General features: G+C 44.0%; 1 protein-coding gene and 1 long non-coding RNA gene across 2 annotated transcripts; one reads left to right on the top strand and one right to left on the bottom strand.

The window, feature by feature from the left end:
• The first annotated feature begins 10251 nt into the window (after positions 1-10251).
• On the top strand, positions 10252-11747 carry LOC138769779 (uncharacterized). Its single transcript, XR_011359306.1, has 3 exons — positions 10252-10389; positions 10485-10638; positions 11222-11747. It is a non-coding gene; the product is annotated as an uncharacterized lncRNA (long non-coding RNA).
• Positions 11748-13537: 1790 nt separating this feature from the next.
• On the bottom strand, positions 13538-15387 carry LOC138769735 (uncharacterized). Its single transcript, XM_069948378.1, has 4 exons — positions 15329-15387; positions 14960-15081; positions 14583-14729; positions 13538-14438 (listed from the first exon to the last, which is right to left on the bottom strand). Exons 1-4 carry the CDS (start codon positions 15353-15355, stop codon positions 13544-13546), a joined length of 1191 nt encoding a protein of 396 aa, XP_069804479.1. The 5' UTR covers positions 15356-15387; the 3' UTR covers positions 13538-13543.
• Between the last annotated feature and the right edge of the window lie 504 nt (positions 15388-15891).

Below are 15891 nucleotides of genomic sequence, written 5' to 3'. Positions count from 1 at the left end.
AGCAGATTTGTTGGTACAGATTTGATGCTGTGTTCAGTTATTTAGATATAATCTGCTGCGTGTTTGCTGCGTATTTGCTGCGTATCGCAGCAGTAAATACGCTGCTTATACGGTGTGTGGGTTTATACCCTTAGTATTTACAAAACATTTACATATTCACAATAAATTACAAACAACTTCTTACCCCATTAAACAAAAGCTGAGGTGCGGACATGTCTCCAGAACACTTTTGCAGAATTCATCTTTTTATCAGTCTCATATACCCCCTGTAGAGATTTCTTAACCTCTTAAGGACCCATGACGTACCGGTACGTCATGGATCACTGTCACTTAAGGACCCATGAAGTACCGGTACGCGGGTCCTTTAAGAGGGCGCCGCGGCCGTCCTGGTCCCGATCGGGGGAGATAGCCTGCTATAATACATAGCAGGCCATCTCTCCCATGCCGACGATCGCCGCTATTGGCTGATCAGCCCATAGTGGCGATCGGAACCTTTCCGGGCCATCGGTGACCCGATGACCCGGAAAAAATGGCGGTCGGTGCTGTCCGAGGACGGCAACGACTGCTATTACTGTAAAAAGTAATGGTGGTCACGGTATCACCGTCCCGATCGCCATGAACGGCCGGCCGGTACCGCCCGGATGTTCAAGGCGATCAAAGTCCCCACAAGTAATAAATACCTGCTCCGGACCCCTCAGCTAGGTAGCTGAGGGGTCCAGAGCAGGTATTTGTACATTACTCACCTGTCCCGGGGTCCTGATCGGCGTTTTCCGGGTTCCCAGCGTCCTCTTCTTCTCGTCGGGTCTTCGGCTTCTTCCGGCTCCAGCATCGTCTTTTTTCGGATTTTTTCGGCTCCAGTGTCGTCTTTTTCCAGATTTTTCGCTCTGCTGCCCTCTAGCGGCTGATAAGTGTAATATACGTATCAGCCACTATAGGGATGTTCAGCATGTAGTAAAATTTTTTTTTTTCCTATTTTTTTTTCTATTTTCCGCACCCTTTCGCCGCTGAGTGTTGATCAGCATTGCACGAAAGTGCGCTGCTAATCAGCAACTCCTCCTTTTTGGCGTAGGGTGTTTTCTTTCTATATCCTACCGCCATGGTCTGCTGATAAGTGCCGCACATTAAGTGCGGCATTTATCAGCAACACCATTTTTGGCGTAGGTTTTTTTTTATACTTACTGTAAAAAAAACACGTAAAAAAACACTACATTACACCACACTACACTACATTGAATAAAGTTTGACACTACATCACTACATACCCCATATACCAATCCCTATATAAAAGTGGCCCCCGGCGTGTTTTAGGTATCGGACGCATACGCTATTATTGCCTCCGACACTGAAACAGTCAGTGAGGATGAATGGGGGGATCGTTCGTTACTCCATTCATCCTCATTCTCATCATCCAAAGATGTATCTGGGGGTAGCGTAGCATACGCTGCCCCCCAAACACGTCTTTTCCTCCAGTACTGTCCCAATAAGAGATGACGGTATGGCGTGAAATTCTACTAACTCTATGAGAGTACCTCAGGGTACACTTACAGATTTAGGGTACGTGCACACTGCGCAATGGCGAAGGATTACCCTTTGTGCATTCCGCAGCTGGCACCCACCGGCGGACTGATGCAGGCGCGCGTCTCCATCCGTGTCATAGACTCCATGTTATGCACGGGCGGATTCCATCGTCCGTCCAAAGAATAAACACATTGGACGGACAGAGCGGAATCCGCCCGTGCATAGAATGGAGTCTATGACACGGACGGAGACGCGCCCCCGCATCAGTCCGCCGGTGGGTGCCAGCTGCGGAATGCACAAAGGGTTATCCTTCACCATTCCGCAGTGTGCACGTACCCTTAGGCTCGATTCACACGTAGTAATAGTGCGGCCGTATGTACGGATGTAATAGTGCGGCCGTATATTTGATGGTTCGTGTGTATGCTCTGAAGTATAGGATATGCGGCTGCACAGTGCACACTCCGTATGAGTTTCGGGCCTGATTGTATCCGGGTCCGTAAAAAATGAGCAAGACCATTATTTCCGGGCCGAAATGGTCCAAGTCGACCGTAGGAAGTAACATTCGGGCCTGCCGGAACCTCTGATTACTGCCGGATCAATCTGGATTCTCATTAGAATAATTCATCAATGCGTAACGCCCCTTCAGTTTAAAAGGCCCAAGTGAATGGGCTTCAATAGGTGACCATCCTTTTAGGTGTCCCGATCTGGAGCGATGGCACGGCGAGCGGAGCATGGTGGTGCTGGTCGTGGGCGACGTGGTTCCTGGCAGCGGGACATTGATGTTCCACGCCTGATCGCAGAGGTAAGTTTGATCGAAGAATTAGACTAATATTTCTAGAATGATTTGACTTCGAAAATCGGATGTGTAGTCTCTTTCTGTGTATCTATTTATCCCTCTCTCTCTATCTATATATCTATCTAAATATATGTCTAATAATATGTAATGTATGCGAACCAAAAGACATATCTCTGTTTATATATTTATGTGATGTGTTAAAATGTTTTACTTGGACTTCGAAATGCACATGGTCGTCTCGGCCAACAAAAACGCACCTAAGCCACATGTAACACACATATGAATGTCAAGACTGTTAGTGGTCTTAAATATCAGCGTTTTAGTCATGCGACACGGGCTTGTGAATGTGGCCTGAAAAAAACCACAAAGTATCGTCATGTGTTTCCTTATCTGCTATAGTATTAATTTCTAGTGCAGTTCCCATATTAAACCACTACTTACATATGTCGAATTTAGTATCCCTATTGAGTGTAGGGTTGTTGTATTTCTTACATGTATCAATTTTATTTAATAACAGTGACATGTGTAAAAATTTAGAACTTTTTTCTGCACAAATCTGTATAGTGCGTTTTTGATGCGTTTTTTGTGTGATATAGTGCATGTGAATCTGAGTAAGCGTGCGCACTACACAGTACACATTATAGTCAAGTAATGTTTGTGGAATGTTTGCCAAATCGAGTCGAGCAAGGTTGCGTTTTTTGATGCGTTTTTTGTGTGATATAGTGCATGTGAATCTGAGTAAGCGTGCGCACTACACAGTACACATTATAGTCAAGTAATGTTTGTGGAATGTTTGCCAAATCGAGTCGAGCAAGGTTGCGTTTTTGATGCGTTTTTTGTGTGATATAGTGCATGTGAATCTGAGTAAGCGTGCGCACTACACAGTACACATTATAGTCAAGTAATGTTTGTGGAATGTTTGCCAAATCGAGTCGAGCAAGGTTGCGTTTTTGATGCGTTTTTCATGTAGCTCGATTTGGCACGTAGTTTCATGTTATTGTGTGCTCCTCCTAGAATGTTCGACCTAATGCAATACCTAACCTTACATGTATTTAATTATCAAAATATATTTTTCACTATATATCAGCGACTGTTTAATAGCTAAATGTTGAGCATAGTTATTACAAAATGTCGAGATCTCTAACCATAGTCGTTGTGCCATGTTTTCTCCACACACTAAGATAACAAAACACCACACACACACACCAGAACAAACACCGCAGTAGTGAAATAGTTAGATTCACTCGTTTGCACATGTGTTCATGTATTTTCTAAACAATGTGGATTTTCTTTTTCATCAGGTGTGAATGCAAAGCTGGCATTGAGCTGGTCTTGTGGCCTACTAATTAGTGCTAGTTAAGATACAAAGCCTTTCCTAAATTAAATCATTAGACACCAATCTTGTTATGTTTTCCTAAGTGTGTTCAAAGAGTTCTGCCATTCCTTGTTTGAGTGAGTCTTGGCTCAGTGCTTATTAGGCTGTGTTCATTAGATTACACAGGTGGTCTGTTGGAATCCCAACACCACTCTATGTAATGTCATAATGTAAAACATGTTATTCTTCTAATCGATGTAGACACACAGAGAGGTGAAGTCAGATGGCGATGTGTATTGATTTCTGTGTTTATATATAATTTTTCAGGTGCGGTCCCGTCCCCATTTGTGGGACTTGACTGTGCGTGGCTACCACGACCGCGTCCTGCGTCGCGAGACGTGGGAGACGATAGCGGCTGTGGTAGTCCCACAGTGGGGCGATGTGACGGACAGCGAGCAGCTGCGGATGGGTATGTCGTGTTGTCAAATAATGTATGACATAAAATTGGGAGAAGAATGTCCGATATTTCTACCAAGACCTCGAAATATATATCAATTATTCAAATCTATCTATTTTTAATAAATCTTTGCTTTTGTCAGTCCGAGCAGTGGAGACACGCTGGTCTAGTGTCAGGGACCAGTACCAACGGGCGATACGCACGGAGGAGAGGGGTGGGGAGCCGATCTCCATGCGCTATGCGCCTTTGTTGGATTTTATCCCGAGCCGCAGTCAACGGCAGTAAGCATCTTTTTCTTATTCCATAATGTATATAGTATCATATAGTGTACAATATGTAATACCTGAGATTAAATGTTATATGGGATTATTGACTTTCAATTCTGCCTTTGGTTGTTCAGCAGAACCTGGTCCATACTCACTAGCAGATGATATAATCCTATTTCACAAATATTCCTCTTTATGTATATGTTTTATAGGAATGGCCAGACAATTATCTTAAATGTATCCAGATAATTTGACAACATACACTATTGGCATTCTTTATAAGGCCCTAGTTGTGTCATGTTTGTTAGCCTTCATGCTGGTGTATGTGACTGTCCAGAGAGGGTTAATGTATCCTGACCAATCACAATAGTCCCCTTTGCTCACACTCAAACAAATGCTTACACACCACTCTGACTCGTGCTTCAACATCCTGTCATTTCTATAAAATATGATAGTTTCTGTCATGGCGCTAGACCAACATCTCAGGATTTTTGCAGATCACGGTCACTCCCTCAGTTGTTTAGCGTGTGCTGTAGGTGGCAGAGCCAGTAAGCATGGTGAATGAAATGGCTGTTTCCATGCAGCGGATAATGTTTTATATTTTGTGTCCTACAGTACTAAGCAGTCCGAGAGCTGTTCTCCGGCACACACAATTCACTTCCTTAATACTCTATGCTGGTCGGCCTGCTGCTCTGTCACTGTCTCAGTGTGGCCTGCGGGGATCAATGACAGGTACACAGGCCTCTTACTGGACGCTTGTGTATCTGGTCACATGACTAACTCAGGCCCCTCTCCCTGCTGTGCCACATTAAAAAACACTTGTTGTTGTGTTGTCACCAGAATGCTTCCATGGTCACAACATGCCCTGAAGATGAGAGCATTGTTTCCACACTCAGAAAGGGGAACATTTTTGGCAAATGTTTTTTGTTTTAAGTTTATTAGAAAACACTAATGTGAATGAGTTAATCTAAATAGTAGTATGTCCGAACATAGTATGCTCATAGTACTACATAATGTATTCGTGTTACCAAAGCACACATTTCGACATACTGTATGTTATGAAAACTAAACCATTCTATATATGAAGTACCTTTATGAATGTGTCCATATTAGCTAACCTTTCTGTCTCTCCACAGAACCAGTGGCAATTTCTCAGACCCACCGGGAGGACAGGATGCTGCTGGTTCTGATGTTGCAGCATCACAGCAGGAGGGGGATAGTGCCACGCCACCGCCATCACAGGAGCCTGGCAGTCCTACTCTTTCTGAGGGCACGGAGCCGATGCCAGGACCTTCTGGCTCGACTTCCATGCACGAAGAGGAGGAGGCTGCAGCACCATCAACATCTGGTGCAGGTCCTAGTGGTGTGCCCCTGGCAGCTCGGCCACGTCAGCCACTCACGAGGCCCACTACTACCACCACCAGGAGGCGCCGGGATCAAGAAGAAGCTCATTCAGCATTGAGTGAGTTGGATCAATCTGTCGTCAACTTTGTCAGGCGGTTTGATGGAGGAGATGATCAGAATGATTTCTTCTGCTACTATCTGGGAGTCCGTTTACGGAATCTCCCTACTAATCTGGCACGTAGTGCGCGGATGGTTACAGAAGTGCTGCTGTCGTGTCACGAGCAGATTGACCCCGATACTTTCCCCGACCCTTGCTATGTGGGCGTCCTCCTACAATCGGTGTATGGGTTACACTCACGGAGGCCACATATCCCGCCGGAGGTCTTTGTTTTCCCCGAGACCACTGCGCCCCCACCTGTGCCCCCACCTCTCTCCCCCCTTGTCCCCCCAGCATTGTCCCCAGAGCCACCTGGTGCCATGCCCCCTCCATCTGAGGGTACTAGGGCCGTTCCTAGGCGCCAGCCACGGCGTGGACGGCGCTCTCGGGCATCTCGTTACCCACGACGTTTATGATTTCTACTATGTGATGTATGAGGCAATACATCATAATATTTTTTTTTTTTTTTTTTAATTTTTCTATTTAGATTTATTTTATTTGTTATTTTATTTGCTTTGGTTTATGGCAAGTGGTCTCCTTTTTCAGGCCCAGAGAGGTCATTTTGTGTTAGGGTAGAGTAGGGTCCATGTCCCTGAGGACACCTTACCGTGGTGACATGGTACACTCTGTTTAAAAAAACAGTTTGCCAAGATCCTCATTTAAAATAATCTATAGAAAAAAGTAAAATCATAATGTCTTTCCTTTAGCTATCTCCAGGGCGAATGGTTCTTGTGTGTAGGGGCCCTTGTTAGCAGAACCAATATGTCACTACATTTAAACGTCAATAATGAAAAAAATGGACTGTCATACAAATAGATGAGTTCCTAAATGCAAGTGTCTGATGTGTCCTGTTTTTACATCCATTACTGACTTTTGTTGCCTATGTTTGACTCAGCATCTTGCACAGAAGGTTGATTAGTCAAATGTATCCTTTTTGGGTAACCTTTATACACAATAATCTGTTTAATGTGATATTTCATACAGAACATGCTGAGTTTGCTGTAAAATTCTTTTCTATAGAATATTTAATTCCACATTATAAGTCTTTTAATGATCAACAATAACATCAAAACTAGTTTTGGACTGGAGTAAACAATGCTACATTGTGTGTGTGTAACTCGAATAGTTGACATTCTTCCACACACATCTGCGTTGTTGTCTCTCGATTGGGAGGTGTAATGTAGTGATTTGGCTCAAGGTTACTAAAGTACCTCGCGCTTACACAATGTACTGTATCCTATAAAAAACTCCCCATTTTCACACATGGAGAGGCCTAAAGCCTTTACAATGACACATCAAGGATATATTCACATGTTTTCACTTTAAAAACCCAAAAATTGTCGATTCTTATGTTTGTATTGGTTTGTGCTTTGCGCATAGTGCAGTTAATGGATGTGTTCACGATATATATGTAACATTTCCCACAAGTCTCAGGCTTTTATTAACATGTTGTGTCACTACGCTAATCATTGACTCAGTGTGTGTTGGATGAATATCTGATAGTCTGCTCCTAGACTGGCCCACGAGATCGGCCTTTGGGAGCCTGCAGCAGAATGCAATGATCTGTATGCAGTAAGCTGCAGCTTCATGCGCCCTTCTCCCTGTGTCCTAATCTAACTTTGACTTTACTATTGTGACATCATATTGCTTGCCAAGTCTGACAATGTTTTTGAATACAATTCCTTGTGTATTTATATAATCTCGCATTTTTTCAACTCTCCCTGAAAAAGCTTAGCTGGTTGTGCACTTTGTTTAGCGTAATGATTTGCATTAATGCGACAGGCCGATTAGCCATGTATACAGATGGCAAAACTTTATCAGTCTGAATACAAAGCCTCGATTTCCTATGGTAATTGACAATTTATTAACCCTGTCAGTAACAAAACTGAAAACTAACGTTGATTTCTATTCAACAGTGGGCTTTGCCGCCAAGGGCTGGTTATTTGCATATGTAAATGAGTGTGTTCGCTCACATATGGACATAGTGGCTGGGCTGATCCACCGGTTCGGTAGCTTCAATATAGAACGGATCACAGAAATCGTGGGGCCCAAGCGGCAAGCAGCTACGACATGGTGCAAAACAAGGGGTGTAAGGAATGAATATAGGAATAACAAACATGTTGTTCTGTGGTCATTTCATGGCTGCGCACCATTCTCCTTCTGGAGATTACACCTTTGTTTGCAGGTAACTGATGACCAGTGAGTGCCTGGCCTGAGGGCTGGGTATGAGGTATCGTTGCTACAGGTGTGCTCTCGGCCTTGTCAGAGAGTGGACATGTGTCCTGGACCTTTGCAGGTGCCTTTTGGGCCGGAAGGGAAAGGAATGGTGTGTTTGTGGTCCATTTCTTGGAGAAGTGGCCAAATGTTATATAGCATTGTTAGTGCATGTATCTGAGTGCCACCCTGCACTGTGGCTAGTTGCACCTGTGTGATGAGAGCAGGATTGCCATTTGGCCTTGACATAGGATGATAGAAGAAAGGAATTATTTATTTGAAGCTTAGCCATGAGAGAAATATTGTTTGCCACACATTTCTCACGGTCTTATTTTGTAATTGTCCTTGTATATTTTTAAATATCACACAAAATACAGAGATGAATGTAACAACTGCTTGTGCCCAGGCTTCACCTAGGCCGTGTCGGTGACTGGATGGAGATAACAAATGTATCATTTTGAGTTCCTATGGGTAGAAGCCAAGGTTATTTAGGATGTGTCTGCATAGTAAGATCTGCACTTTTCAAACCGTCGCTGGAAGAAGAAGTTATTTGGACAACAAAGCCGGAGTGATTCATGGAGGCCGAGATGTATCCTGATCGGTCTGTTATAGCCGTCGCCCAGCTGATCAGTGAAGTAAGTATTTTATGGAGCTGTTGGGAGTGCTTTATACATAGATAAGATCGTCGATAGACACATTTAGATCCTCCTTTGGACTCGGAGAAGATAGTTGTGTGGCCGTGACTTAATGTATGACTGTCATTTGTTGTGTGAGTCACATTTACATACATGTAATTTTGAATTCTTGGCTTTTATAGCGGGTTTTGGGATGTCCAAAAGTCACATCTGTTATTGCGTCCTGTTTAAGTGATAAATAATTTCGTGAAAACAAATCGATTATGTAATGATCAATAGATGCTAGATAATATTTATTTTATGTGTACGATTGTCCATAGTCAGTTAGTGGCACGATACATCGCTCCGAGTAGTTGATGTAAGTACGATTGTGTGTAATTCCTATGTGTTTGCCATCAGGGGGCGTTTGAAATCGACCAATGAGTGCATTTGTCTTTTCATATGTGTGTGTCTCCTCCAAATCTGTGAATGTGTTAGCTCTTTCGGACCATGTAACGCACATCATATTTTAGGCGACATTTGTAATGAATGCCTAGTCGAGGAATTGTCCTTGTAATAGCACATGTTGTTGGGCAAACAGGGCGTGACTTAGGTTTGGTGTTAGCGAGATGGCCGTGCAGCGAACTCTCTCCCTTCTCCCTCCTCCCTCCTCCCTCCTCCCTCCTCCCTCCTCCCTCCATGATGGGTGTTGGCGGCACATACATAGGAGAAATCCTCCCATATAATGTGCTGATAGTGTCATCATAAGGAGGTCGCTTAAATAGTACGCAAATCACGCACAAGATCCGGCGCAGGCTGATGATGCTATAGGCTAGCGACACAGCGTCGACACGCACCCTCTCTGTAGTACATGCACGTCATCAGTGTGCGTAGCGGGGTTGTTGTTTAGCCGGAGTGTTTGGTGTGCTGTGCTAATTATGTTCACTGCTCGGCTAATGATTAGTTTGGCTTTTAGCGCTGCTCTGCTTTGTACTTTGTCAGGCGTTGTAAGGTCGGAAGCACACACAATACGCAGCAGCCACGTTCAAAGAGGCGTGGCCGCCCATTATGGCACTTGTAGTGCAGCGGCTTACGACGTGACAAGGCCGGACACAAATGGGTAAGCTGAGCAGCGTTACATGGTGTCACATAGCAATTCGCCGAGCACACGACACACAATTGACAACCCCCCCCCCCCCCCGCTACGCCCAGTGCTGAGGTGGCAATACTACAGAGAGGAGGCGTGTCCCCCCCGTGTCGCTATCCGATCCCAGACCCCCGCGCCGGATTGTGGGCTTCCATTCCCTAGTAGTAAGCACATATATTTTAGGCAAATACTATGAGGACATGATGTGAGTAGTAGTGTACTGTGTATATGATATGTGGCGCCAGCAAACATCATGGAGGGAGGGAGTTGGCTGCAGGTGAAGCTGGAGACCCCACCCACATAAGTGACGTACTATTTACAATCAAACATGGCGTGTAGCCTGTGAAATGGTTGTAGGAGCTATGACCTTATTGACTAATAATTTAAAAGACGTTACTGTAATTTTTTTGTATTTTCAGGTCCATGCTCGGCCACTGCTATGGGACGGACCTGCGGCTGGGTACAGAAGCCGGCTAACGCGGAGTGCCGCATGGAGGGAGGTTGCCCGGATTGTATACCCAGATTGGGGCCAGCATACTAGATTAGAGCAATGGATAATTGGTAAGTAGTTTAGCCACTGTGGCAAACCATTAACTCTAGTGTTATGGTCACCTGACGCTGATATATTCCTAAGGTGTGGATGCTTTTGGTTTAAGCTAACTATGTGGAGACCAGGTGGTCCAGTGTGAGGGACAGATTCATCAGGCAGCGACGGCAGCTGATGAGGCGTCGGGCCTCCCAAGAAGAACTGGACGCTTTGCCTTTTGCCCCAATGCTGCGTTTCATTTTGAATTCCACCAGACGCCGCAGGTAAGTGTGTGTGTTAATTGCATGTGTCCATGGTAGGAGCAGATGATGACGGAAGTAGCTCAGTGTCTTATGTGTGCAGACATAGACATGTGTTATATTTATATAGATTATATACATTGAGGCTCCAGCAGGGGGAGCAGTATATTTAGTTAACACTTTAAAGTAATCTCTATTTCTGTAAGATGATGCGCCCCCTGCTGGACACAAGATAACTAACAAATGCAGCCTGGCCTAACCGCTTTTGGAACAGCTTTTGCTCCCTCCAGGATCTAATCCAGAACATGAAATGCCATTTATGCCAATAGCGTGGACTGTGTTCATAATGTTTAAACAATGGACGCAATGTGTCCATAGAGTAAAATAATGTTCCACTCGGGTGGCCTTGGGAACACCCACATTTTTGGTCAACAGTGTGTGAATATAGTGTAAAAAGTTCTAGTGTGCCACCTCGTACATAGAAAATATTGTGAAAGCAGGCAGAGTGTAATCCTGCATTGGATGCATCGATTTTAGTTATATGGCTAAATATGTCCTTAAACAAAAGTGGCATCTTAGATAGTGACCAGTGTTGTTTTCTCCTCAGACCACAAGTAGTTCAGCAACCAGCAGAGGCCTCATCGGATGAAGAGAATGAAGAACCTAATCTGGCAGAGGGGTTGGCCAGGACTCCACCACCAAGATGGCAAGAGGGTCCTGTGGAGCCTGGCGAGAGAGAGTGACATGTGCCTTGACCGTCCAACAACATTTGTGTTTGTTCCGCACTCCCTCTCCTCAGCTACACCAACACCACCCCTTGTCTGCTACACTGTAGGGCCTTTGTGCCAACCGCGGCTTACTAGCATTAATAATTTCATAACATTTGTGCGCACCAGGACCACATCAATAACACACTGTTTACAAGGTCTGGCATCACATTAGCTAGGGATGACAATAACAGCTTGGGGGGATTGGGATGTCCCTTTTAGTTTTGTGTTGCCAGAATACAGTCAGGCTGGCTGTGGCCTTCACATATTGGCCACACTATTGCCTCTGCACACTATTCTAACTTCTGTCAACATGGTCCAAAGTAGTCTCCACACACCCTCGCCCACATCCACCCACACACTATATCATGTGACAGTTATTTGTATTTTTTACATGTAATAAATCCATTTCCACATATCTTGTTGTTTCCAGAATTCTTAGATTTGACTTGTTTATGTTTGAGTGGGTAAGGGTTTAAAAAAAAAATGATTATTGACTGCCACTAAGGAAATACGAAATACGCTTAAAAACACGTAGTGGACTTTGTTTGCATAGAAAGCTGTATTGAATGTTGCTATTGTGTGTTATTAAATTTAGTTGTATGCTTTACGTTAGTCTAAAATTAACACATGCTGGATGTCCTTCAGGAGGATATTTCTAATCATATGTGAGACATTGGTGTATGTGTTAAAATTAATGTGTCATGATAGGAAATATTAATGTAGTTAAGTATTTCATTTATCAGGCCAACACTCTCCTGCTGTGGCCACTTCCTGCCTTGGCCACAGATGGCAGCAGAGAGCACTGTCATACATGACAAACAATGAATCGCAACATTCACTACATGTTCGTAGTAGGTTCACAATACGTGTATTTGAGTCAGTATATTTTGGTCAGTATTGTTAACAAAACCAGTAGTGGATTAAAAACACAAAGGCTGTGTTCACACAATGTAGAAATAGAGTGCATGTGCGCCATTTAAAGTGAAATATTCCTATGTTTTTTTACAATAAGGGATGTTATTTGGAAATGTCCTTATTTAGTGTTTTAATGGCGCACATCCACAACATTCCAACATTGTGTCAAGAGATCCTTTGGGTGTTTTGAATCCACTCCTGTTTTTGGTAGCTATACTGAGGGAAATACACGTATTGTGAAGCCACTAGCGAAGATGTAGTGAATGCTGCGATTCCTTCTTTTTCAGGTCTGAGCCTGCTCTATGCTGACATCTGTGGGCAAGGCAGGAAGTGGGCAGAGCAGGAGAGGCTTGTGATGATCACTAACATATTTTGGAACATTAATGTTCTTATCATGACACTATCATTTCCACATAGAGCTCTATGTCCGATGGGAGTAGAAATCGCCTCCTGCAGGACATCCAGCATGTGGTCATTATGTACAAAGTGGCGGATATATCAACGTACACACAATAAACTACATAATGTAGCGTTTACACAGGCAGATTGATGTGATGGATTTTTGCTAAGAAATGCAGGAGATGACGACTGTAGACAAGGAACAGGTGATCAAGTAAAGAGCCAGATTTCTCATCTTTTAATACACTCTTCTGTGTTTTACTTTAAAAAATTTGATTAGAAAAGATTATTTTTGCACCGCAACCTAAGTAGACCACATCAAGCTGCCGCACCTGGGTGATGTGTGGAGGGATATATGTGGTGTGTTAATGGTGATTGTTAAGAAGTGAGATGTACTGTGGCACTAGAAGATATCAGATCCTGTTACATATCCCACACTAGAAAGTTCGACATATAGTGCGCACCCTGCTGGTCACTCCATAGGAAATGCACATGTTTTGATCACATCAATGTTTCTGCACACTAGGTTCTAAGGACTATCCAATTATTAACATTAGCAGGATGTGACCATGCTCGATAATTACTGGGCAGTAGTATATCGAGTGAGGTTATGTGTATTTTCGAACACTACTATGTGGGAACACACAACATGGTTTACATACATTGAAAAGGCAGACACATTGTTTAGTGGAATAAGAAAATCTATTTTTTGTTTTAGTAAAAATATAAGGAAAATTATATATAAACCAATACATCGGGTTCAAACAACAAAAGAAAATAAAAAAACACACATCCCAGAGACAGGTGACATACATGCGGAAATACATCAGTCCTGTGGCCGTGGCTCATAAGGGAGGCTGTGAAAGGGGCACGGGCACGGGCACGGCGCCTTCAGGAGTCATGAAGTAGTCAGCAAAGAGGTTCCTGACCACTATCCCGCGGTTGAGTTGTCTCCCTTGGCCATAGTTGACAGGGGCACTAAAAGCTGGCAGTGTCTCCACGTTCACCTCCGGGGTGGGAGCATAGTCCCGAAGGTAGTTGTGGAGAACACAGGCAGCTTTAATGACCATGTCAACTGTGCCCAAGTTCAACTGCAGGGCAGTGGTAAACACTCTCCACTGACTAGTCATGATCCCGAAGGCGCACTCCACGAAGTTACGTGCCCGGCTCAGCCTCCGGTTAAATACTCTCCCCCGTTCATCCAGCCCTCTCCGTGGGTAAGGGCGCAGCAGGTTGTTCAGTAAAGGGAAGGCTTGATCCCCTACCATGACGAATGGAGCGGGATGCGTGGTACCCGGAAGAGGAGTGGGAGGAGGTAGAGTCACGTGATCTAAGAGTATGCGCCGCCCAAACTCTGATCTCAGTAGCGCCCGGGAGTCCCCAGTACTGCCATAGGAGCCGACGTCGATGGCAAGGAAACGATACGTGGAATCAACAACCGCGATCAGGACCACTGAAAAAAATTTCTTATAATTGAAATACTGTGATCCTGATCGCGGTGGTTGCTTCACACGTATGTGCTTACCATCAACTGCCCCTATACAGTTGGGGAAATTGGCCACAGACTGAAAGCCTGCTGCTGACTGCAACCAAATCTCCCGGGTCGGACTGGGCATCACGATGGGCTGCAAATGCTCCCAGATCACGGCGCACGTGCACCTCACAATTCCAGAGATGGTCGACGTACCAACCCGGAATTGGAGGTGCAACGATACATAACTCTCCCCTGTCGCCAAGAATCTGTGAAACAAAAAAATAAAAAAAAAATTGAGTATTCTATTTCACATTCTGCTAAATATTAATTTATTACATATTTTAACACTATATTAGATTTAACTACAATTACCTGAACAAATATTTCTAATTAAAATAAAGCATCTTCACCTTAACGTTATGAGCAGACGGGCCACAGGAGGGATGGATTTCCGCATGTAGGTGTCCTGTCTCTGGAGATGTGGGGTCAAAATGGAAAGTAAATTATCAAAGGCCTCCATAGGCAGCCTGACGAAGTCCTGGAACTTGTCAGGATGTCTGCAACAAATTAAGAAAAATATTGATCACAAATATTACACATAAACACACATCATAGGAAGATGTCATACGGTTTACAAATGTTGAAATTAACATCAAACGTTGTAAGGATAAACCAAAACAAAAAAAATTATTATGGACTTTGGGGTAAACATTTGGGGACAGTAACCTTTACATTTGCATATTACATTCAAAGATTAGCCACATTTGATCTATTCAAATCGACATACCGTCGCAAATCATCATACAGGCAACCAATGTGGCCCCGGGTCTCCCTCCGCACATTGATGGGGTGGACCCAATATCGCCGTCCCACCTCCTGCAGACGGCGCTGCTCTGCGTCTTTTTGCCTCTGAGAAGAATTTTGTAAAAATTACATTTATTCTTTTTAAGACATCTCAATTATTGAAAAAATGATTACACTGTTGCATTTAAGGACCTTTGGTCAACAGTACTTAAGGGAGCTTGCATAAACAATACATTTAAATCAATGTTTGACGGATTATAAGCCTAAACAGTTTGTAAGGCTAGTTCTAAAAAAGTTACATAAAGCTAGAAAAAAAAAAAAAAAAAAAAAAAATATAACACAATAGACTAACACACAAACGCAGGTAATAATTACGCATCTTCCACAGGATCGAAAGCACCACGAGCTGGTGCTTGCGGCGCAGCCTCATACGCCGTGCTGGACCATAGGGCGCATTATTAGCGCCATCACACATCTTTGTGTATTTTTTTTTTTTCATTCAAAACACTACAAGCATATGGGCGTACTTCGCGAGTGGGCGGAGATTTTATAGGGATGTGGGTGTGCTTATTTGGCCCGGGGGCTGATTCATGAATCAAATACATGCTTTTGAGCGGGGCCAAACAAGCCAAGACACATCATGACACTACGGCCGGACTCTTACGATAAGACCGTAAGTGCTTTTCAAATACAGCCGCCAGACCACCCGGAGATGTACGGGACAGAAATTTTTACGGCCGCACTGTTACTACGTGTGAAACCGGCCTTAGAGTGTATGAAGGAAGGGACACCCGAATCCAGCCCCCAGATGCCCCCCATCCTCGGAGTTAGTGGGAAGATTGTTCGGGAACTGATCTTCCCACTGCTGGATAAAGGTTTCCACCTGTATGGGGATAACTTTTATACCAGCACCCC

The sequence above is a fragment of the Dendropsophus ebraccatus genome, chromosome 12, assembly GCF_027789765.1.
Source record: "Dendropsophus ebraccatus isolate aDenEbr1 chromosome 12, aDenEbr1.pat, whole genome shotgun sequence".
Classification (NCBI taxonomy): domain Eukaryota; kingdom Metazoa; phylum Chordata; class Amphibia; order Anura; family Hylidae; genus Dendropsophus; species Dendropsophus ebraccatus.
The sequence above is the reverse complement of the archived record's forward strand: the minus strand, read 5'-3'. Positions and strand labels throughout refer to the sequence as shown.

Coding starts and splice junctions, on each gene's coding strand:
- LOC138769735 (XM_069948378.1), bottom strand. CDS start 15,355: ATGCGTAATTATTACCTGCGTTTGTGT. Junction 14,730..14,959: donor CTGTATGATGATTTGCGACG/GTATGTCGATTT, acceptor AATTTGTTGCAG/ACATCCTGACAAGTTCCAGG. Junction 14,439..14,582: donor CGTCTGCTCATAACGTTAAG/GTGAAGATGCTT, acceptor TTTGTTTCACAG/ATTCTTGGCGACAGGGGAGA.